The sequence below is a fragment of the Salvelinus sp. IW2-2015 genome, linkage group LG10 (assembly GCF_002910315.2).
Source record: "Salvelinus sp. IW2-2015 linkage group LG10, ASM291031v2, whole genome shotgun sequence".
Taxonomy (NCBI): domain Eukaryota; kingdom Metazoa; phylum Chordata; class Actinopteri; order Salmoniformes; family Salmonidae; genus Salvelinus; species Salvelinus sp. IW2-2015.
Genome location: NC_036850.1, coordinates 5896255 through 5920742, shown reverse-complemented (window position 1 = coordinate 5920742; position 24488 = coordinate 5896255). Strand labels below are relative to the sequence as shown.

Sequence of the window (24488 nt, the reverse complement as noted above, 5' to 3'; positions counted from 1 at the left end):
GTTAGGACCGCTATATCTTTTTAGACCATCTAGGGGTGGGAGAAAGCATTTGCCAATTTTAAGTGTCTATGTCCAGAAGAGAGCGAGTTTATGGGCTCCCGGACCACAGAGACCTCAGACGGAGAACACACAAGAACGATGGAGAGCCACCGAACAAGCGAGCAAGCAAGGTAACAGACTGCACAGAGCAAGGAGATCAGGTGTCAGTTTCATTTCAATTCCAGTCCACTTGGGTAATCAATTGTGCTTCAATCGATGAAATGAAAAATCCTCATCGAAAGCAATGGGTAATTTGCCATTCAGGAACTGAATGTCAATTCATCCTCAAATATTGAGTGGAATTGAAAACTGACTTGACCCCAACCCTGCTGGGAAACCAAGAGAAAAAACACAAAACGTGAAAATGCCACATAAAAAGGGGGTAAATATGTATGCAAATTGAGAGATCTGTCGTCTATAAATGTGTGCATCATAGCGCATCAGACTCCCACCAAACAGAGAGGAATAACAAGGAAACAGAGGGAAGGATATGGATATACATGAATGTATATACAGGTATATCTCCTAGTATGCAACCTGAGTAATATGGACTCAGGTAGGATCGAATAAGGGTCAAAGATGGAGCTAGTTGTAGGGCAAAACAAACTACCACACCAGACAATAACATACCCGGACTGTCTGGACCCGGGCTACCCGGGGTACTAGCCGGGCTGTCATCTGAACAGTCAAGACAAAACAAAATCACCATCAAAAGGAAAAAAGAAACAAAYGTTGGTTTGCTATGGCTACTGTCCCACACAGCGTGGGGCTATTGAATTTAACACATGCATTTCTTATTTTCTCTCACAAATGTTCCCATAACAAATCAGGCAACCATGTGGGATTGGGAACATTGAAAACGGGGTCCTCAATATCCACCTATTGCCTAACTTACATCAACATGACAGTCCACAGACGGACAAATACAAATTTAGAATGAAAGTCCATTCATTCTATTAAAAAAATCTAAATAAAGATTTCTACAAACCTTCCTCAATGTTCTCCTCTATGTCAAAATTACAATATTCTATATTTTTGTAAATTAAAATAATTAGAGGAGAAAAGGCAAAAGGAAAAAAGGTAAAAATCTACAATGTAAAGTTGCATAAATGCTATACCGTGTAGCCTAAACTGGCTTGCCAGACATTTCAGCATGAGCCCTGAATGCTTACTTGACATACTGTCAATACTAACTCTACTTAGTGCAAACAAAGCAACAGCCTCTGAGGAAGAAATATGCTGATGTTAAAGAAGTTCAACATGTCAGTCAGAGTTACACATTATTATGTCATCTTCTCTCCTTCCTTCTCCACACCAGGTTAAAGTAGGCCTAACTGTCCAGTGAAAATCTTACTTTTAAAAGTAATATTCTGTTAACTCGTACCCGAATCATGTTGTTAACTCATCCCATACTTGTATTTGTGGCCAAATCATAAATTGGAGGGGGAAAAAACACTTCAAAAACCCCACCTCAAAGTCAAACAGTTTAAAAAATGCCTGTTATTTCCTCATAGAACATGACATCATGTTGGCTCATTGAGCTGGCCAATCAGCGGTCTACAGTGGTTTTAATGACTGGTATACGCCGACACCATTCTGTTGTTGGGGTATGCCCACATAATTCAAACAAAGAAAAGCTGCTTTTAAAACACACTTAATAAAATAAACGTTTTTTAATTAAAACTATTTCACTCATATTGTAATTAATTATTGGTCAAATTTCTAAGAAATCTGGAAACAGTTACTTTAAATGATTAAGTTGACTGTAGCTTATGCTCAATGTGTCTTATCAAGATAAATAGCAGACACGATACGGTGTATAAAATATTGTAGAAATTTGCACTCCAAATATGACTTTTAATGCCCATGGACAAAATGAAAACATTTACACTTGTAACCACTGCAAGAGCTGTATGGCAACCCTTTGAACTTTGAAAGGGCATTGTTTTGGTAGACAGCCTGCCTCTACTGCCTTCAACTGACAAACCTGACCGCAATCGGCTGTAGGGCACAAAAATTGTACAAAAAACAGATAAGAGGGGAATACAGCCATGGAGAAGGAGATGAGATGGATAAAAGTCAGAGATAGAAAGAGAGATGAAGGATGAGTGAAGACAACGTGAAAGGTGAACAAAACAGGGCAAAGGGCTGCATTAGTATGGTACCTTTGAGATTGGGGAAGGGCCCAGCCCCAGCGGCCTTCTCCCTCAGCCCCCCCTTGTTGGGTACAGACAGGTTGGAGAGGCTAAAGCTGGTGCCGTGGTTCTTGTACAGATTACCTGCAGTGAAAGAGAGAGTGTCGCTGATGAAGTCTATCAAAGAAACCAACATTCAACCATGTCTCACCATCCTATAGTATTACCCGTGATGATTTGCAGCCCATCGTCAAGTTCCATTTCAATCCCTACCTAGCTGGCAAATATTGTCCATTTCTGGTTGTAAACTGTACATTTCTGGTTATCTTCCTGGTTGAGAAGACCAGCAACCAGTATTGCCCGCTGGGTAATCCTTACCCATTCCCCCTTCAGTGTTCAAAGATCCCATAAGACAGGATAGACGAGCAGAAGGGCAAAAAAGCTCAGCTTTGGAGGACAAACTGTAACCGTCACCTATCCAGCCCTTTCAGATCTGTGATTATCATACAACTGAAATAGACTCCGGTTCAGGAGACTCACTGGCAAAGGACATGAGGCCCCCAAAGCCATCGCTGCTGTTGTTGGAGATGGTGGAGTTTGGAGAACTGTTGCGGGAGTCGCCCTCCCCGTCCGACTCTCCGGGCAGCTTTAGGCTGCTGGGCCTCAGGGGGCGTTGGGCTCTGTGGAGCAGAAGAAGTGTTCGAGGTCTGGATCTGTTAGAGGTCTGTCACGCTCTGTTAGCTTAGTTTTTCGACTGCTACACCAGAGGCATATCACAGATGCAGAATTCAGGAGCTGAGACTTAATTGGGTGTGTATGTTTAAGAGATGAATACATCACCTTTTTTTTTTTAAACTATGTTTTCAGAATGTGTGGCTTATGATGCTTGTTTGTGTGTACATCGTTATGGAGTAGGTGTGTTGTAACGTACTTGTTGCCATTGAGGTTCTGGTTGAACCGGGGCGTGTATGTCTCCTCTTGGTCTTCTGCCTCAGGGTCCTCCTCAGCAGGGAAGCCATACTGAGGCTCAAAGTAGGGGTTGTCGTACTCTCCCTTCTTATTGGCTGGTCCCACTGGGGCGGCGTCTGGGGGAGGTCTGGAGAAGGGCGGAGCGCCCAATCCCGGGACAGGGTTCTGTAGAGCTGTACTGGCCAATGCCTCCATTTCCACTGGTTCTGCCTGCTCCTGGACACAATGAACATCAATCAATGGACACTAATGGTTGATATTAAATACACGAGATTGCCACTTTATGAGGAGGAAGAACAAAAAACTCAAGCAAAGATATAATTATTGCCATTATGTTCTCATGTTCTCAAATTCAAAACTTAAGTTGCCAAAAATGCCAGTTGCTAAAAACATATATCGTGTTTACTGCATAATTTTATACTGGTGTAAATTGAGCGGTTCACTGACATTGTTGACTCCCTGGATGATTGTGCTGGTGCTGGGGCTGGAGCTGGCGGTTGTGCTGGAGCTCGAGCGGAGGGCTTGTCCATCAGGAGGTTCAGGAGCTCCGTCACCCCCCTCAGGCAGTGGCTTCTCTTGGGGGAGAGGACCCTCTCCTCCCTTGAACTCCTGGAAGTCCTGGAACTCCACTTCGCTGGCGTCTCCCAGTGCAGCGTGGGTAGGGGGATCCAGGTCTACGACACCAAAAGACAGATATTAGTTAGTATTGATGGCCAAAGGTTCACAAAACAAAATGTTTAGCTAGTGACCGTTTCTGAAAGGAATCTTTTTCAAGATGAAAACAATTGTCGGTTATTATAGTCAGGGGAATTTACCGTTTTTTGTCATAACAATAAGTATGTGTAAGCTGGGTGGTTCTTGAGCTGCAATTACACAGGCAGCCCAAATCTGATCTTTTTCTCACTTTATTGGTCTTTTGACCAATCAGATCAGCTCTTTTGCCAATAATTGGGCAAAATAATAGAATTGGGTTGCCTGAATAAATGCAGCCTTGGTGAAATGGCACAGATACTTACTTGGCGTGTCCCCTTGGATGTCACATTTGATCATTTCGCTCACCAAGTCTCCAAGTGACGAGTAGGAAGAGCTGGAGTCATCGTAGCCAGCCTCACTGTCGCTGCCACGGAGACAAAACAGAGTAGCATTACCCCGGACACCATCTTGGTGACATCTTACATGTCTACAGAAGGCTAACTGAAAAACGCTAACTAAACCTTTCTCAGACTAAAATTAACCTCAACTCATACATCATTTCTAGCAAGACTAGCAAGCTAACCATTGAGCCAACTAGCAAATCTACTAGTTAATGTTTAGAGTTCGCCATCTAGTGGCTAATGTGCTGTCTATCAACATTCTATAGCCTACCATGCTGCTTCTTCTGCTATGTCTCCGTCGGCCGCACTTGCACACACACAAACACACAAATGATGCACACATTCACAGATCAAACACTGGAAAGGACCTCCTTTCAAATCTAGTTTAATATGCAGCTAAATGGAGCACTAACATGTTTTACACATTGAAAAATAGCTTTTAGACCGTTGACAGTACCTGGCACTGAGAAAATCTTCAAATTTACCACTGTGATAATATAATTGACAAAATGTTATCAAAAAAAACATTATAACCTTCCAACTGTGGAGGTATTGTTTTTTTTACCTGTCGTCTGTGTGGTCCGAGTCGTTGGCCTCATCTTCTACGGGTCCGCTCATGGCCTCGGCCAGCTGGGAGCTGCCGTCATACACACGGTAGAACACTGGCTGCAGCTGGTGGGCGTACCACTTGCCCTTGTCTCCGATTAAAGATGGGTCATACACGTCTGCAGAACAAAGAGGTATGCTCAGAAACACTATGAGACCTTCAAACTGCCTGTATCGCTCATTGAACTACACCTGAGTGCACAAAACATTAGGAACAACTGCTCTTTGCATGACAGACTGACCAGTTGAATCCAGGTGAAAGCTATGATCCCTTATTGATGTCACCTATTAAATGCACTTCAAGTCAGTGTAGATGAAGGATATAGATTAAAGAAGGATTTTTAAGCCTTGAGACAATTGAGACAGATTGTGTATGTGTGCCATTCAGAGAGTGAATGGTTAAGACAAAATATTTAAGTGCTTTTGATCGGAGTATGGTAGTAGGTACCAAGCACACCGGTTTGTGTCAAGAACTGCAACGCTGCTGGGTTGTTCATGCTCCAAACATTACACTGTTGATTTCATGTGCATTTTACATTTACTGCCGCATTTGTAAATACTCTGGATGCATTCAGTAACATGATAAGACTATTACTGGAAAATGACAAGGGTTTGAGTGAGAGGACTAAGTGGCTACACACCTTTCAAAAGTGTGCACAGTTCCTAAGCAATTTCAACGCACTTTTATGACTCAAAAGAAGAGTCTTCAACCATACAGGTACTTTTTTTTTGAGCACTCCTGCTGTGCCGTTTGAGGAACTGTAGCAAGAACCCTTGTAGTCGTATCGCATGGAACACAACCCTGCAATCACACAATTCCTGTTGTTGTTAACGCGATGCAAAAATGGCCCATTATAAAATCGCAATCTGGGTCAGATGTGCATTATTTGAAAGCTTGGTCTATTGCCAACGTGACTAGCTACGTTCTAAAATACTATCAGGCTTTCACAAGAAACAGATTGGTGCGCTTAGAAAGGAGTCATTAGTGCATTCAGGTGCGTGTCCTGCGGCAAATTTCCTTCACAATAAACAAACGTAGGCTCGTTCTGATCAGAACAACCCAAGGGATGACGCCATGTCATCTTGTAACTGAACATCAAACATAGTGACCATTGATTTTTGGAATTTGGAAATGTGAGGTGCACATTTGGACTCACGGTTGTTTGGCTTGCTTTTATGACATGAAAGCGGTACCTATTATAATCCTCAGCCTCTCATCTTTCAAAATACATAGAGTCATCTTTATTTACAGCATTTTCCCTCATTAAGACAACCAAAAATGTGCTAAAGTTGTCCAATTACCAGGAGGGGTGGGAGCAACTTCTAGCCGCTTGATGGTCAAGTTCAGAACGTCTGTCAGTCAAAACCCATACAAATCAAACTTTATTTGCCACATGCGCCGAATACAACAAGTGTAGACTTTACCGTGAAATGCTTACTTACAAGCCCTTAACCAACAGTCCAGTTCAAGAACAAGAAAATATTTACCAAGTAGGCAAAAAAATTAAAAGTAATAATAAAAAGTAACACAATAAGAATAGCGAGGCTATATACAGGGTGGCGTCAGTGTGCAGGGGTACAGGCTGGTTGAGGTAATCTGTACATGTAGGTGGTGGTGAAGTGACTATGCATAGGTAATAAACAAACAGCAAGTAGCAGCAGTGTACAAAAGGGAGGGGGGGGTCAATGTAAATTGTCCGGTGGCGATTTTTATTAATTGTTCAGCAGTCTAATGGCTTGGGGTGGAAGTTGTTGAGGAGTCTTTTGGTCCTAGACGTGGCGCTCCGGTACTGCTTGTCGTGCGGCAGCAGAGAAAACAGTCTATAACTAAACCTTTTGAGGATCTGGGGACCCATGCCAAATCTTTTCAGTCTCCTGAGAGGGAAAAGGTTTTGTGGTGCCCTCTTCACGACTGTCATGGTGTGTTTGCACCATGATAGTTCGTTGGTGATGTGGACACCAAGGAACATGAAACTCTCGACTCGCTCCACTACAGCTCCGTCGATGTTAATGGGGGCCTGTTCGGCCTGCCTTTTCCTGTTGTCCACCATCAGCTCCTTTGTCTTGCTCACATTGAGGTAGAGGTCGTTGTCCTGGCACCACACTGCCAGTTCTCTGACCTCCTCCCTATAGGCCGTCTCATCATTGTCGGTGATCCGGCCTACCACTGTTGTGTCGTCAGTAAACTTAATGATGGTGTTGGAGTCGTGTTTGGCCACGCAGTCGTGGGTGAACAGGGAATACAGGACGGGACTAAGTACACACCCCTGAGGGGCCCCAGTGTTAAGGATCAGCGTAGCAGACGTATTGTTGCCTACTCTTACCACCTGGGGGCGGCCCGTCAAGAAGTCCAGGAACCAGTTGCAGAGGGAGGTGTTTAGTCCCAGAGTCCTTAGCTTAGTGATGAGCTTCGTGGGCACTATGGTGTTGAACGCTGAGCTGTAGTCGATGAACAGCATTCTCACATAGGTGTTCCTTTTGTCCAGGTGAGAAAGAGCAGTGTGGAGTGCGATTGAGATTGCGTCATCTGTGGATCTGTTGGGGCGGTATGCGAATTAAATTGGGTCTAGGGTGTCCGGGAGGATGCTGTTGAAGTGAGCCATGACCAGCCTTTCAAAGCATTTCATGGCTACCAACGTGAGTGCCACGGGGCGGTAAACAATTAGGGAGGTTACCTTTGCTTCTCAGGGCACAGGGACTATGGTGGTCTGCTTGAAACATGTAGGTATTACAGACTCTGTCAGGGAGAGGTTGATAATGTCAGTGAAGACACTTGACATTTGGTCCGCGCATGCTTTGAGTACACGCCCTGGTAATCCGTCTGGCCCAGCGGCTTTGTGAATGTTGACCTGTTTAAARGTTTTGTTCACATCGGCTACCGAGAGCGTTATCGCACAGTCATCCAGAACAGCTGGTGCTCTCGTGCATGCTTCAGTGTTGCTTGCCTCGAAGCGAGCATAAAAGGGCATTTAGCTCGTCTGGTAGGCTCGCGTCACTGGGCAGCTCGCGTCTGGGTTTCCCTTTGTAGTCCGTAATAGTTTTCAAGCCCTGCCACATCCGACAAGCGTCAGAGCCGTTGTAGTAGGATTCAATCTTAATCCTGTATTGACGCTTCGCTTGTTTGATGGTTCGTCTGAGGGCATAGCGGGATTTCTTATAAGCGTCCGGATTGTTCTCCCGCTCCTTGAAAGCAGCAGCTCTAGCCTTTAGCGCGATGCGGATGTTGCCTGCAATCAATGGCTTCTGGTTGGGATATGTTTGTACAGTCACTGTGGGGACAACGTCATTGATGCACTTATTGATGAAGCCGATGACTGAGGCGGGTGTATTCCTCAATGCCATTGGATGAATCCCGGAACATATTCCAGTCTGTGCTAGCAAAACAGTCCTGTAGTGTAGCATCCGCGTCATCTGTGAAGCGCAGAGCCAGAGCTCCAACTTCATATATAGCGTGTTACTGTACAGCCACTAACGTTCCAATTTAGACAATTAGTGCACAAATCTGCAATTTTCAACTCGTATACGGGTACGAGTGTAAAGGGCTACACTTTACTTCACACTATAAATATCCAAGCTAGCACAGTATGTTTCGGGTCAGCTCTAAACACAAATACACCAATTGTCAGTCAGTGCATGGTATATGCAGTACAGCAGGCGTGTAGGCTAGGGTAAGGGACTTACTGTTGTGGATCCTCTGAAAGGCCAGGTTGGTGGGGTTGAGGGCCCACTCGCCATAGTACTCCACGGCCTGGGTGTGCGACAGCTTCTCAGCGAAGCCTGAGCGTCGGGGCCGTGAGGCCAGGAAGGACGTGGCCTGGAATGCCACCACAGGCCGGGGGAAGAGGCGCAGCGTACGCGTGTGCATCTGGAAACCCTGGAGCACATTGGGGGAGTTGAAGAACCGCACCATGGCAACCCTGTTGGAGAAAGAAGGAAAGGTGAGTGTGTTAACACTTCAATGAGTCAAATTTAATTAAATTCAAAAAGCTTTCTTGTTTATCAAGTTTACATACGAGAGACACGCGTCTTTGATATGAGGCTCAAATTAAACACATTGTTTCACATGACATTATGACTTTCAGAACGACACATTCAAGGGTTTTTCTTTATTTTTACTATATTGTAGAATAATAATGAAGACATCAAAACTTTGAAATAACACATATGGAACAAACAAAAAAAGTGTTAAACAAATCAAAATATACACTACTGTTCAAAAGTTTGGGGTCACTTAGAAATGTCAACAGTGAAGAGGTGACTCCGGGATGCTGGCCTTCTAGGCAGATTTCCTCTGTCCAGTGTTTGTTCTTTTGCCCATCTTCATCTTTTCTTTTTATTGGCCAGTCTKAGATATGGCTTTTTCTTTGCAACTCTTCCTAGAAGGCCAGCATCCCGGAGTCACCTCTTCACTGTTGACGTTGAGACTGGTTTTGCGGGTACTATTTAATGAAGCTGCCAGTTGAGGACCTGTGAAGCGTCTGTTTCTCAAACTAGACACTCTAATGTACTTGTCCTCTTGCTCAGTTGTGCACCGGGGCCTCCCACTCCTCGTTATATTATGGTTAGAGCCAGTTTGAGCTGTTTGGTGTAGGGAGTAGTACACCGTGTTGTACAAGATCTTCAGAATTGTTTAACACTTTTTTGGTTACTACATGATTCCATATGTGTTATTTCATAGTTTTGATGTCTTCACTATTATTCTACAATGTAGAAAATAGTCAAAATAAAAACCCTTGAATGAGTAGGTGTTCTAAAACTTTTGACCGGTAGTGTATAGAACATTTATACAACAGTAGCTAGGATAGGGAGAAGTCTGTCTATAATAAAGCGCTGCTCTGCATTCTTAACAGCGCCATCAGCAAGGCAGGTCCTACAGGCCCTAGTTTTGTCGCACCTGGACTACCGTTCAGTTGTGGTCAGGTGCCACAAAGAGGGATTTAGGAAAATTGCATTTGGCTCAGAACAGGGCAGGTCGGCTGGCCCTTGGATGCACTCAGAGCTAACATTAATAATATGCATGTCAATCTCTCCTGTCTCAAAGTGGAGCAGAGATTGACTTCATCACTACTTGTATTTATGAGAAGTATTGACATGTTGAATGCACTGTTTGTTTGAACTACTGGCACACAACCCATGCATACCCCACAAGACATGCCACCAGAGGTCTCTTCACAGTCCCCAAGTCCAGAACAGACTATAGGAGACGACCAGTACTACATAGAGCCATGACTACATGGAACTCTATTCCACATCAAGTAACTCATGCAGTATATCAAGTAACTCCAGGAGTAAAATTAGATTTTACTGCACCTTATGGAACAGCGGGGACTGTGAATCAACATACACATGCATACAAACACACGATAACATACACACTATACACACATGTACATGGTGTTATAGATATGTGGTAGTAGAGTAGAGGCCTGAGGGCACACAATGTTGTGAAATCGGTTATGAATGTATTGTAAAGTTTTGATGATGTATAACTGCCTTCATTTTGCTGGACCCCCATTAACTGCCTTGGCAGGATCCATAATAAATACAATACAAATACAAATATACACTTCAGAATTTAAAAACGTCAAGTGGGAACAGGGGTCAATCCATAAATTGTGCATATGTAAATAGCCGTTCATATCTATTAACTATCTACAATATTCAGGAACTAAATCAAATGGAGTAGTGTCTAGGTCCTGACTGGATTATTCTGCTAGGCTCAAAGTTCAAATTGAACCAACGTCACAAATTGCCTTGCATGGATAATATGAGATATACTTAAAAAGGGACAGAGAAACTTTGTCAAGCCTTGCCTGGTGGCCACATCCACAGAGTCCACGTCGTTGCCGTAGATGAGGGGGTTGAACTCGGTGGAGGAGGGCGACGCCTTGTTCTGGCCGGGGGGGAGCAGGGGTAACTCCTGGCCCTCCTGGAACTTCTCCAGGTTCAGAATGGGCTGGGTGTTGAGACTCATGCTGGCCAGGGCCTGGAGCGGGTAGAGGTGAGGAAGGTTTTAATCAACACACTGTCGTGATGATGAGGGGTCACTCGGCCCCACTAGGGGGCACTCACACCTCAGGCATCAGCTGAAGGGTAGTGCAACAGAATGGTCTCACTAGGACCAGTGTGGAACTGTCTGTTTGAGGTTCAAAACAGTGCAAGAGAGTAGTACAGGGTTTTGGAGACCTCAATTTGATAAAAATAAGTTACAACTTATCATTTATTTGTTTATGTATTGTGCTGCTTTATTWTTTTTTTTGTCTGTATGATGTAAGTTCTCATTTGAGAATAAATCATCGATAAAACACAAGGACTAAGCTAGGAGGACTCACAATGTGATTATGTTATAAGCTAACAGGTGAGAGTGTGGGCTAAAATGAGGAAGCCCGTTTCCCCAGCAAATTAATCCGAAGAGTGCATGTTTTTGCAGATGCCTGAAATGGGAGCGTCACTTCGGGAAAGGTCGGCGGAAGAAGTAACAGCAGAGGGAATTCACTAGCACTCTGGGATTGCTGCAGACTCATTCAGGGTTTTGCACGATGTTAGCACAGTGGATCGTTTGATGGCCAGGTTCAGTCCTGGACGCAACCTATGTGTTACAGCAAAGATCTGCATATCCACTGTGTTTGCTTACAAGAACACCCACTGATGACAAGATAGATGTGCATACATTCAGGCATGCTCAAGCCAAAAMTAAGCAGCCAGTGGGGGGTCTTACGAAATATCTCTCTATGCCGCCAGTCTGTTACAACAGCTCAACAATAGTGTACGACACTTGAGAAAACTGAAACAATAACAAGCAACAACAAAAAATATTTAAGTTTGGTTAGGAAGAATATCCGTGCAAGGAGCATGGGCACATTCCGCAGAAGGAGAAATTAGGAACCTTATTGTCAGAGGAGAAGATCTGCTTTTGGGTGATCACGGTCAACCTAACCAGACACTAGGGAAGGGGAGGAGGGGGACAAGAGAGATGCCAGGAAGAGGATCACATGAAAAGGCTGAGCTGACCAATTGCTGAGCAGAATTGAAACCACACATGACAAAAAGGGTCAAGATAGGAGGCTGTGTGGTCCAATTCCCTTTAAATGGATTCCTTTCCTCATCTCCTCTCAATCCTGACTACTAAAYAGCTGAAAGGACGGGATGCTTGAAAGCGACGTCGGAACCTTGACTAGCCAATAAGTGGGCTAGTGGGGAGATGGAGATGCCTCCTTGTTGCTTTCACATACAGCCCTTTCAGCTAAGTGGTTGCAAAAGAAGGGAGAACAGGAAAGGGGCAGTTTTAGAGAACTGGGACATAGCCAGAGAACAAGAGAGAAAGAATGATGTAGAGCGAGAGAGAGAGAGAGAGGAGGTGCAAGAGAGGAAGAGAACAAACCATGACAGAGACAAGTGAGAGAGACACAAACAAACATGAGTGCGACAAAACAACACACAAAAAKGAACAGTAGTTCACCACACCACACCCAACAAGTTAGCCACTGAAGACTAAAGAGCCTATCGATGGTTACCAACTGGGAGGATAACCAGTGGCAACGATGGAGGTGACACTGAGACACAGAAGGGAGCAGATCTCTTGACAATAATTGTTTTAAATTAAAAACCTTTTGGCTTTTTGTTTACACTGTCCATACACTCCCCCCAACTCAAATTCTCCCATCTCGTAACCTGTGAGATTCTGACATACACTAGGTGTACAAAACATTACAAAACACCTGCTCTTTCCATGACATATACTGACCAGGTGAATTCAGGTGAAAGCTATGATCCATTATTGATGTCACTTGTTAAATCCACTTCAAATCAGTGTAGATGAAGTGGAGGAGACAGGTTAAAGATTGATTTCTAAGCCGTGAGAGAATTGAGACATGGATTGCGTATGTGTGCTATTCAGAGAGTGAATGGCAAGATAAAAGATTTAAGTGCCTTTGAACGGGGTATGGTAGTAGGTGCCAGGCGCACAGGTTTGAGTGTGTCAAGAACTGCAACGCTGCTGGGTTTTTCAAGAATGGTCTACCACCCAAAAGACATCTAGCCACCTTAACAACTGTGGGAAGCAGTGGAGKGGCCCAGCATCCCTGTGGAACGCTTCATACATTGTAGAGTCCATGCCCCGATGAATTGAGGCTGTTCTGAGGGCAAAAGGGGGTGCTACTCAATATTAGGAAGGTGTAACTAATGTTTTGTACACTCAGTGTATACTAACCCATTCTCTGTGTGGGACTGCAAAGACCTACCAACTACCACTTGTTTGTTACTGTTTTGAGGACTGCTGAGRACTGCTTTAACCCTTAAAACAATAGAACCTATGAAAACTCACCTTACCCATATTTTGTCACTCAAATGGCTTGTTACCACAACAGATTTTTGGCTCTGCCAACACACAGGTCTATCTTAATCAATCGCACACACACTCTGTGATAGGGCCAAGTGTATCACACAYAAATAACAACACTGGTTCTGATTCAAAGCATATCAACAAACTATGATATGCAGGGATTTTCAACATGATGAGGTATGATTGGGGATTCAAATTGGGCTTACTGGGTTTGGATGTTAAAAAATAACCGCTGAATATCATTTGGTGACGAGTTGAGACGCATTTTAAAATGGCGATGAGGAATTGTGCCTAGAATGTTTAAACGTGACATTTGTTCATATGGCGGATTTATGTTTTGTTGTTCTTTTCGTGTAACTTCTCCTCATAAAGCATCTTGTGCTTAATATGCACTTTCAAATCAAATAAACTCAAAACTTAGATGATGACAATGTCGGGTAGGAATAGTTAAACGGCAACATGTACTAACGATAGCTTGATGTCAAGATGGAGGGTGGGGGGCAACTAGATGTCCGCTGATAATTCAAGGTGCTTTTAGTTACAATGCYAAGCTGTGACGTGGTACTAGAGTGGACGGTTTGATTGGCATTTCACAACACGMGTAAGAGAGGTTTGTGAATCAGAACCAGCTTGTAATCAACGTATTGTTATTTGAGGTTCTGGGCTTAGGAGGATTTGGTTAGTTCTACTGCTACCGCTGTTACTAAGGCCCCAGAGAGTAAGACCTAGTAGCTGCTTTTACCTCCAAGAGCTAGCGCATGCAAAGAAGAGAGAGAGAGAGACAGAAAAAAAACAAGGGGAAAAAAACACTTGTCGTCGTTAGGACATTACAATGCTTAACTCCACAATGCTCCCACGCTATATGCATAGTTAGTACATACAACACGGTAAGAGAACAGGGACACCCGTGTGCCTGGCGCAATTCATCAGACCTCTCTTGAAACATATCTAAAGCTGAAAGAAGAGAAGGTGATGACTTGAAAACAAATACTTCATATAACACATACGGTAATATCGATGTTTAAAAAAAAAAAAATGTAATAAATCAATACAAGAGGTAGAAATAAACGGAGTTAACGGTTGGCAGTGCTTAATGAACGACCACTGAAAATAGCGCTATCGGGTATGTTGCGACAGGCTATATTTACCTGTTTCAGGTGTTTCTTGAGTTCTGTGGATTCCGGCTCGGGAAGAGGGGGTAGGTGCTCTGCATTGGTGGGTGCTTTGACCTGTGGAGCAACAGAGCATGCTCAAACTRTCAAATGTTAGCAAAACAACCATGTACACTACTACACACATACGAGGGTACACAAATACCCCTTCAAATGATGAAAGCATACATCAGTCACCTATTACCTACTAAGTAGTAGATGAGAGGGAAGGAATTTGCCCCTAGAAAGACAGACTGGGATGTGGGTGTGTGTTTTAGCACTGAAAACACTGATGCTCTCTCTGTCTCAGAGAGGGAGGACTTAGGTCTGAAATGAGGATGACAAGAGCAAGGCTTTTCCCTCCTGCATCAAGTCGATATTTAGCCTAACACAATATCTGTCACAATGAGAGAACTGAACCCCAAAAGGGATTTAGCAGTGAAAATAAAGACATCTCAAGCAAGTGTCTAGAATCTTGCCTCCCAATCAGAGATAATGCTGTATGGGACTCAAATGGAGTGGGGAACAGCATAGATCTGCGAAGAAACAGCATAGATCTGCGAAGGAACAGCATAGATCTGCCAAAGAATAGCATAGATCTGCAGAGAACGTTTGCGGGGACGCTGAAGCGCACCTCCATTTTGGGGCACTTACCTTGTTACAGTCCAGGTCCACGAGCCACACATCGTCGGGCATTTTGAAATCGGATTTGTAGAGGAAGAAGCTGGCAGGCACACCTATGATGTAAGGGGTGGGGGCGAGGAGAAGCTACAAAAGGAGAGAGAAAGGACATTGTATGATGTCACGATCAGACAAAATCAAACCAGCACACAAGCAAGAATAGCTCCAATAGGAGGAGCCTCCTAAACTAAAGCTAGTGGGCTAGAACTCCACTAGGCATGGATTCAAATCCCAGGTAAAACACCCAACATAATACAGGGACGAATCTCTTATTCAACAACTACAATCACAAATGTCCTGACAAAAAAAAGCAATGGATGATAAAAATGAATCAAATAAAATAGTGAAACTTTCAAAGGCAATCAATTACGGCACAGGAATTCCTTAACTTTTTTCAAACATTGTGTGTAGAAGTGCATCCCTTTAAAAAAAAAATCCATCCACAACATCTGGTTCCAGCTATTAAAAAGCCCTCTATTTGTTCTCCTAATAGTACTAYAACTACCAGTGCTGCAGTCATTGGTTTGATTGACGTACCTGTTCAGCGGAGGCCATGCAGGTGGGCAGTAAGGGAATGACAGGGAACATGTACTCCAGGGGGTAGATCATGGCCACAAACGCCATGACACTCATGGTCAGGGCATTGTAGTCCCGCGACTGCAGGACCACCTGGAAGACACAAACCAAAACAAACTATTTGATGTGCATTTAAACATCTCAATTGTAAATGTACAATAAATACTTCAGAAGACTGTTGGGCATAGGTGACCACATGCTGTTTATTCCATACAAGATCAATTCAATTACATTCAATGACTACCACCCGAGAAAGTATCTTCATTTTTCTCCCAAAGAGTTGTATTCCTTCACAATAAGAGATGTAGCATTGACTAGTTGTGTGGTTGTTTCAACAGCCACACAGATCAAAATCTGCTGTTTTCACTCTACAAACAGTGGCGTGTTTAAGCTTGAACAGCGAAAGGAGGTCCTTCAAGGTTAACCTGACATATTGTTCTTACAGTAAATGGGAAGGGGGTAGAGCGTAGTCACTGCAGGTGTTCAGACAGTGAAAMAAGGGGACTGAATAAGGGAGCGTGACGATTACAGTGGTGACTTCAACCCAAGGAGGGTTCCAGCAGTGACTGAATGAGTGGGTGGGTTAAGAACGGAGAATGGATAAGAGTTGGGTTTAAAAGCAGTTTACAACACAGGATGTTAGCTTAGGAGCAAAGAGTAGTATACTATATATCCCTCAAACTCAACTCTGGACCTCAAAGCCAGTTCCACTGCTTTGTTCCCCATTGTTCCCCTCGAAGCAGGCACTGTTTAGACCTGGGACATCAGGTGTGTGCAATTAATTATCAGGTAGAACAGAAAAAAACAGCAGGTTCCGGACCTCGTAGGGCAAGAGTTGAATACCCCTGCTACCTATAAAATGAGTGTATGTGTAGTGTGGGACTTGGTCTTTAATAATCCAGTGAGATTGTGAACTAAATGTTTGAGTAGGCCCTTTTATTCAATATCAAGAGTTGGATATATACTAGGGGTGAGAATGTTTAAACGTTAAAAAGATATTAGGCTTCTTTCTTAACGTTAAGGATCCCAACGGAAAAACAATGTTTATTTTATTTGTTCTACAAAATTAAAATCACAGTGCAGCTGGCTCGCCTGCTATTTCTCTTTCACTAATGGTGCAAGTGTGTGTTCAGCCTTCAGTCTGTTGCGTGTAGAATATCCTAGCCTATTCATTGGTGATAGGCCCTGCTTTACTGAAGTTGCGAGACATTACAAGCCAGGAAATTGCGAAATACAGCATTCCAGTGAGATACAGCTTTGATTGCTGGTAGCCCTAGTGCACGGTTCTGACAGTCTGCCTGGTAACCGACCTTCCTATACTGTGCCTCTCTCCGTCCCTCGCTAGCTAGCTATGAAAGAAGCGAGTGTTAATATTCTCGAAAGTAAGCCACCTAATCAGTCTCCTTCGTTCCAAGAATACTGGATTTTTGGAGTCRATTCCTAGATGAAAATGTGTTTTCTTTCTACTAAATGTCATGGTAAGTCACGGTATTTAGCAAACTAAAGTACTTTTTTGGAGAGAGTGGTTTGTGGGCAGGCAGCAGGCAGGCTTTTTTTGATTGACACCTCTAGTCACCTAGTGATGGACCTTAGTCAAACTTCAAAAGAAGCATTACTTTACAGATTTTCTTTACATTTTATTTCACCAGAYAGGCCAGTTGAGAACCAGTTCTCATTTACAACTGCGACTTGGCCAAGATAAAACAAAGCAGCGCGACAAAAACAACACAGAGTTACAAATGGGATAAACAAACGTACAGTCAATAACACAATAGAAAAATCTGTATACAGTGTGTGCAAATGAAGTAAGGAGGAAAGGCAATAAATAGGCCATAGTGGCAAAGGAATAACAATTTAGCAATTAACACTGGAGTGATAGATGTGCAGATGGGATGTGCAAGTAGAAATACTGGTGCAAAATAGCAGAAAAACTAAAACAAATATGGGGATGAGGTAGGTAGTTGGTTGGGCTATTTACAGATGGGCTGTGTACAGCTGCAGCAAATGGTAAGCTGCTCTGACAGCTAGTGAGGGAGATAAGTCTCCAGGTTCAGTGATTTTTGCAATTCGTTCCCGTCATTGGCAGCAGAGAACTGGAAGGAAAGGGGGCCAAAGTAGGTGTTGGCTTTGGGGATGACCAGTAAAATATACCTGCTGGAGCGTGTGCTACGGGTGGGTGTTGCTATGGTGACCAGTGAGCTGAGATAAGGCGGAGCTTTACCTAGCAAAGTCTTATAGATGACCTGGAGCCAGTGGGTTTGACGACGAATATGTAGCGAGAACCAGCCAACGAGAGCATACAGGTCGCAGTGGTGGGTAGTATATGGGGCTTTGGTGACAAAAAGGATGGCACTGTGATAGACTGCACCCAATTTGCTGAGTAGAGTGTTGAAGGCTATTTTGTAAATGACATCGCCGAAGTCAAGGATCGGTAGGATAGTCAGTTTTACGAGGATATGTTTGGCAGCATGAGTGAAGGAGGCTTTGTTGCGAAATAGGTAGCCGATTCTAGATTTAATTTTGGATTGGAGATGCTTAATATGAGTCTGGAAGGAGAGTTTACAGTCTAACCAGACACCTAGGTATTTGTAGTTGTCCACATATTCTAAGTCAGAACCGTTCAGAGTAGTGATGCTAGGCGGGCGGGCAGGTGCGGGCAGTGATCGGTTGAAGAGCATGCATTTAGTTTTACTTGCATTTAAGAGCAGTTGGAGGCCACGGAAGGAGTGTTGTATGGCACTGAAGCTCGTTTGAAGGTTTGTTAACACAGTATCCAAAGAAGGGCCAGAAGTATACAGAATGGTGTCGTCTGCGTAGAGGAGGATCAAAGAATCACCCGCAGCAAGAGCGACATCATTGATATATACAGAGAAGAGAGTCGGCCCGAGAATTAAACCCTGTGGCATCCCCATAGAGACTGCCAAAGGTCTGGACAACAGGCCCTCTGGTTTGACACACTGAACTCTATCTGAGAAGTAGTTAGTGAACCAGGCGAGGCAGTCATTAGTGAAACCAAGGCTGTTGAGTCTGCCGATAAGAACACGGTGATTGACAAGAGTCGAAAGCCTTGGCAAGGTCGATGAAGACGGCTGCACAGTACTGTTTTCTATCGATGGCGGTTAAAGTAAAATGCCCGTTCAGTGGCGCTTCGAAATTACTTTCTCAGATTGAACAGAAAACAATATTYCCATTTTTGCGTCATAGGTTAACCCTTACCAAACAGGATCTTTAGTTTGGCTTAAAAAGCCTCTCAACCAATCACAATGCTTGTTCACATGCATTTCATTATCCTTGTCAGATAAGCTAGGATACTAGATCTGTTGCACAGTATAGGCGTACAGAAGGAGGCCAAATAGTAATTTTCTATTACAATATTTTTTATAAAGATAGGCATTATATTGTAAGATTATAGGAGTAACTCTGGTAGGCCAAAAACATTCTACCTCACCTCAAGTTCAACTGTCAAGGGTTAGTTGGATTATAGGTGCGCACTGCCTTCTTATCATAGGCCTGCAGGCTAATAGCCACACCAAACCTTCACAAAAGTTTCTAAACTCCATTAATGTAATACTGTATCAAAAGTAAGTCACTCAAACTTTTATATGKAAAATACGAGCAGGATATTATATTGCAGCAAACACAGCATYAGTTGGAATTGAATTTGGCCAAAGAAAATTACACCGAATGAAACAAATCTCATAAAAGTTTTGAACAGCCTGCACTAGGCTACCTGGGGYGGCAGGTAGCCTAGTGGTCAGAGCGTTGGACTTGTAACCGAAAGGTTGCAAAATCGAATCACCGAGCTGACAAGGTAAAAAATCTGTCGTTCTGCCCCTTAATAAAACAAGGCAGTAAACCCACTGTTCCTAGGCCGTCATTGAAAATAAGAATTTGTTCTTAACCGACTTGCCTAGTTAAATAAAGGTCAAAAAATAAAAAAGGCCAATGCCTACYGTACCCAACAAATGACAGCAATAGGCCAATGCTATTAATTTAACAATAGGCCTACTTTGAACCCATCGTAAACTAAATCCGGAGCACACAATTAAAAAGGCAGATTGAAATTAATTTAACCAACAAAAATGTCTCAACAGAATTAAACAAAACACATTTAGCATTTTTAAAGAACTAGTTTAGATGAATAAATATGCATTACAATAACAATGATATACAGTAATGATAAAGTATTATAAATACGAGAAATTTAATTACATTTWAAAAAATTGCATCCTACCTGAATAGCGAGTTGCACAGTAGCTTGGATTTGGCCGCGCCAAAGTTCTTCCCATAATTGTCTACTACAATATTGAAACTATAGGCATAATCTCTATTACTTCAAAGAAAAATGACTATCTTCGCAATCAAAAGTAGCCCAAGGCTCCTTTCTCACTATTTCTCTCTCCTCAGTAGCACGCACTTAAGGCAACACGCAAGGAGTGAGAATGGTGCTGATGGTGAAATCAGGATGTACGATGTGCAATTCCGGACAATTTGACCGGCTACAATTGTATTTATTGGCTTCTAATTAATTTGAACGGAAACCTGCGGTAGATATAACTTAATCGCCCGGCCCTAGCGGTCATACATATGTAATCAGACTATTATTCCGCATTGTGGATTTGAAGTAGAATTTTATGATTTTTAAAAAATGGCAATTTAAACGCTACGCAAAATTGTCCGTTGTTCACAACCCTAACATATAAACTCAGCAAAAAAAGAAACGTCCCTTTTTCAGGACCCTGTCTTTCAAAGATAATTGTAAAAATCCAAAATAACTTCACAGATCTTCATTGTAAAGGGTTTAAACACTGTTTCCCATGCTTGTTCAATGAACCATAAACAATTAATGAACATGCACCTGTGAAACGGTCGTTAAGACACTAACAGCTTACAGACGGTAGGCAATTAAGGTCACAGTTATGAAAACTTAGGACACTAAAGAGGCCTTTCTACTGACTCTGAAAAACACCAAAAGAAAGATGCCCAGGATACCTGCTCATCTGCGTGAACGTGCCTTAGGCATGCTGCAAGGAGGCATGAGGACTGCAGATGTGGCCAGGGCAATAAATTGCAATGTCTGTACTGTGAGACGCTTAAGACAGCGCTACAGGGAGACGTGGCAGACCACGTGTAACAACACCTGCTCAGGACCGGTACATCCAAACCTGGATGGCAAAAACAACTGCACGAGGTACACCAGGAACGCACACTCTCTCCATCCGTGCTCAGACTGTCCGCAATAGGCTGAGAGGCTGGACAGAGCTTGTAGGCCTGTTGTAAGGCAGGTCCTCACCAGCAACAATGTCGCCTATGGGCACAAACCCACCGTCACTGGATCAGACAGGACTGGCAAAAAGTGCTCTTCACTGATGAGTCGCGGTTTTGTCTCACCAGGGGTGATGGCCGGATTTGCGTTTATCGTTGAAGGAATAAGCGTTACACCGAGGCCTGTACTCTGGAGCGGGATCGATTTGGAGGTGGAGGGTCCTTCATGGTCTGGGGCGGTGTGTCAGAGCATCATCGGACTGAGCTTGTTGTCATTGCTGGCAATCTCAACGCTGTGCGTTACAGGGAAGACATCCGCCTCCCTCATGTGATACCCTCCCTGCAGGCTCATCCTGACATGACGCTCCAGCATGACAATGCACCAGCCATACTGCTCGTTGTGTGCGAGATTTCCTGCAAGACACTGCAACAATGTCAGTGTTCTGCCAAGAGCCTGGATCTGAATCCTATTGAGCACATCTGGGACCTGATGGATTGGAGGGTGAGGGCTAGGGCCATTCCTCCCCAGAAATGTCCAGGAACTTGCAGACAATGTGCAGACAATGAGGAGGAGATGCACTGCAGTACTTAATGCAGCTGGTGGCCACACCAGATACTGATTGTTACTTTTGATTTTGACCCATCCCCCCTTTGTTCAGGCAAACATTATTCAATTTCTGTTAGTCACATGTCTGTGGAACTTGTTCAGTTTATGTCTCGGTTGTTGAATCTTGTTATGTTCATACAAATATTTACACATATTAAGTTTGCTGAAAATAAACGCAGTTGACAGTGAGAGGACTTTTTTTGTTGTTGCTGAGTTTAGCTGTTGATGCCAGGGACACACACACACAACAGCACTCATTCCACTGACACACCTAGGAGGCAAATGGGTTGATTTGTGACTGAGCAATAGCCTTATTTAAGGCAGAGGCCGTGCTCGACAGTATCAAAAGCTTGATGTATCATGGGTTAATTGTGACTGACTGATAAACAAATAATATTGAGTAGTTATTTATGATGCAAGGTGATTTGTAGATCAGTCAGTCTCGACTTGCCTTTAAAGTCGGCTGAAATTTCGAACGCACCCAGAGTTGTTTGAGAACATAAATTCTCCTGAGTCGCTGATCACCGACTGCACCAACTGACTGATTTGCAAATCATTTTGCATCCTAAATAACTACTCAGTTCTCAGGGTAAACTCCATTYAAAACGTCCACCCTTTCCCCTAACCTTGTGCTCCAGCAGGATGCAGCTGAGCACCATGAGGCAGGCGTCCACACCCAGCAACTCCAGGGGCAGGTGCAGGGGGAAGTCCACCATGGAGAAGCGAGAGTTGTCGGGCAGGGCRAAGGTGAGTGCCGGCTGCATCTCGTGGGGCAGCACCTCCACATCTACGCGCCGTTGGCCCGCCACGGGCACCGGGGAGCGCAGGAGGCGGTAGACCCAGGACTCGATCTCCCGCAGGTCAGCCAGCAGCTGGCTGCCCTTCTCCTCCACCAACAGGGCCCCCGTGAACACGCGCCACATGGTGTCCCTGATGGCAGAATGACAAGTCAGTCAACAAACTGACAGTTTAGATACACATGTAGAGGCCTCTGTTACATGCAGAGGGAAATGGTGTCCCTGACAGGAGACAGTCAACAAATCATATTACAATCATACTTCTCAACAGGTGATAAAAGCATATCCTGCGAGATAATCCACCCAATCAAACCGTACCGCAACACCACCTGTCCACATACATTATTCTAATATTAAGTGAGTGCTACATCATCAAAGCCTTTTAACTACATTTACACAGACAAAACAGCCTTCCCTCTGCATTCTACTGTACGTTGTCAATGTGTAATGAGCAAACAAGACGCCGATATGAGCCGCCGATATGTCGACAGCCCTCCACTCTGAACTTACACACCTGTACACACAACGTGGCGGCATCAAACCCTCTTTGCAATTGCCTGGCGTCTGTTGGCTAGGAAGGGAGATTAATCATTAGCTCGTCAGAGCTCGCCCCGGGCCGCCGCCCACTGCAGCTGCTCCCTGAAGGCAGTCAGAGACCTCAATCTGTCAGGCGAGCGCTGTGTGTGAATGTGTGTGCGCACGTCATAGACTTCAGGGAGTGTGTAAGTGTGACTGTGTGCGTGTTTGTCTGTGCGCCTGTGTGACTATGTGTGTGTGTGCGCCGCAGCAGCCCGCAACGCAGTAGATCCTCACAGTGTTATGTAAGGCAGCACGGCTAGGGCTCTAAAGTGTGCGCAATTTGGACGCATATACGACTAAATATTTTGCTGTACGACCTGGGGTTTTATTTTGGGAGCACCAGCGCGACTAAAAGAAAATCACAAATAAATAAATGTCTAACAGTATTTCACCGCAACACTTCTCTACACTGCTCAAATAAGACTGCCTCCTGCATCTGCTTGCTTCCAGTTCCCGAACCACACACACACACACACCAAGCTCCACAGCCGTTTTTTCTCTCTCAGCATGGTGTCAATTCATACACTCCACACTCCAAAACAAGAACGATGGCGCTTTCCAGGCTGTTTCTAAATATGAAACTACATGTCTTCTCTATTATACGATTACTTTGTGTATCTTGCCCTCTGCAAAACCCAAGTTAGTCTAAGGAAGCTGGCAATAATGCTAATGCTGATCGCTAACTAGCTAGCTAAAATGCCATTTAGCTAAAAGCTCATGCTAGGGCAAAGCAAACATTAGCTTTCATACAGGTTGTTACCAGTGGTGGTGTAGATCAGCATGTTGTTTGTGCAACGGCATGTTCTGAATCAGATAGCCTATTCTAAAATCTTTGTCCAAATGCAGCATCTAGTTAAATGTGATTAGGGTCCCCTGGGAAACACTGACCAACACGTTGGTTCCCACCCTGTCATAACTCCTAGCTGGCTTTTTAATTTGTTGTCATGCCAAACAACACCAACCATGGAATCATATAAATACTATTCAAAATTCTAACAGTTCACCCAAGTGTTTTGAACTATATCGCAAGTCAAATTACAAGATTCGGTTGAAAAATCACAATGATATTTTTTCCCCCCATATTATCGTGCGGCCCTAGTACCAACCTGGTAACTTTACCAGTATATGCAAACATTTGGTTGCACAGAAAGAAAGAAAAGGTGATATATTTTTCAGGAGCTGTGCTTCAAAAGTAAGTAGGATTTATATAGGCCCAATGCAGGCTATATCTGAATCAATTTACAAATCTATTTTTCTGGTGCTCCTAAGATTGATGTGGTGCTCCTAACTTTTTGAAGTTAGGAGCACAAGTGCTACCATTTTTTTAAATTGTATTTAAATCCCTGGGTCTCTCTCTCGGTCTTCGTCACCGCGCTATACACAGACCAGGGAAAATGTCACGACAGTGAGTGAGGTCTTCATTAACCCGAAGCAGAAGCATCTTTACAGCTCTATCTGTGCTTTACTCCCCTCTGCTTCTGATAGGGTACTGTTGTTTACCGACATCTGCTGCTACTACTACTACTACTACTACTACTACTACTACACACAGGAATTGGTTATGCTGTGCTTTTCATGGAGCTGAGCTACAATTGTTACTGGAGGGACAATTGTTACTATTGTCTGGGCAGACAATATTGTGGTGTTG

The 24488-nt window shown here is 43.8% G+C and overlaps 1 protein-coding gene across 15 annotated transcripts in view; it reads right to left on the bottom strand.

The window, feature by feature from the left end:
* The window catches only part of madd (MAP-kinase activating death domain), a 79367-nt gene that overhangs the window by 31156 nt on the left and 23723 nt on the right, over window positions 1–24488 (bottom strand). For 9 of the 15 annotated variants that reach the window (XM_070445331.1, XM_070445322.1, XM_070445323.1 and 6 more), the window contains exons 4-16: window positions 22091–22394; window positions 15554–15685; window positions 14990–15103; window positions 14333–14413; window positions 10657–10829; window positions 8525–8760; window positions 4803–4962; window positions 4509–4544; window positions 4160–4260; window positions 3591–3817; window positions 3106–3359; window positions 2715–2854; window positions 2205–2318 (exon numbers count right to left, since the gene is read on the bottom strand). In XM_070445331.1, the coding sequence (XP_070301432.1) occupies window positions 2205–2318; window positions 2715–2854; window positions 3106–3359; window positions 3591–3817; window positions 4160–4260; window positions 4509–4544; window positions 4803–4962; window positions 8525–8760; window positions 10657–10829; window positions 14333–14413; window positions 14990–15103; window positions 15554–15685; window positions 22091–22394 (2072 nt within the window). The remainder of the gene's footprint in view (window positions 1–2204; window positions 2319–2714; window positions 2855–3105; window positions 3360–3590; window positions 3818–4159; window positions 4261–4508; window positions 4545–4802; window positions 4963–8524; window positions 8761–10656; window positions 10830–14332; window positions 14414–14989; window positions 15104–15553; window positions 15686–22090; window positions 22395–24488) is intronic. The other 6 variants (XM_070445325.1, XM_023995159.3, XM_023995162.3 and 3 more) reach the window with 3 other exon arrangements.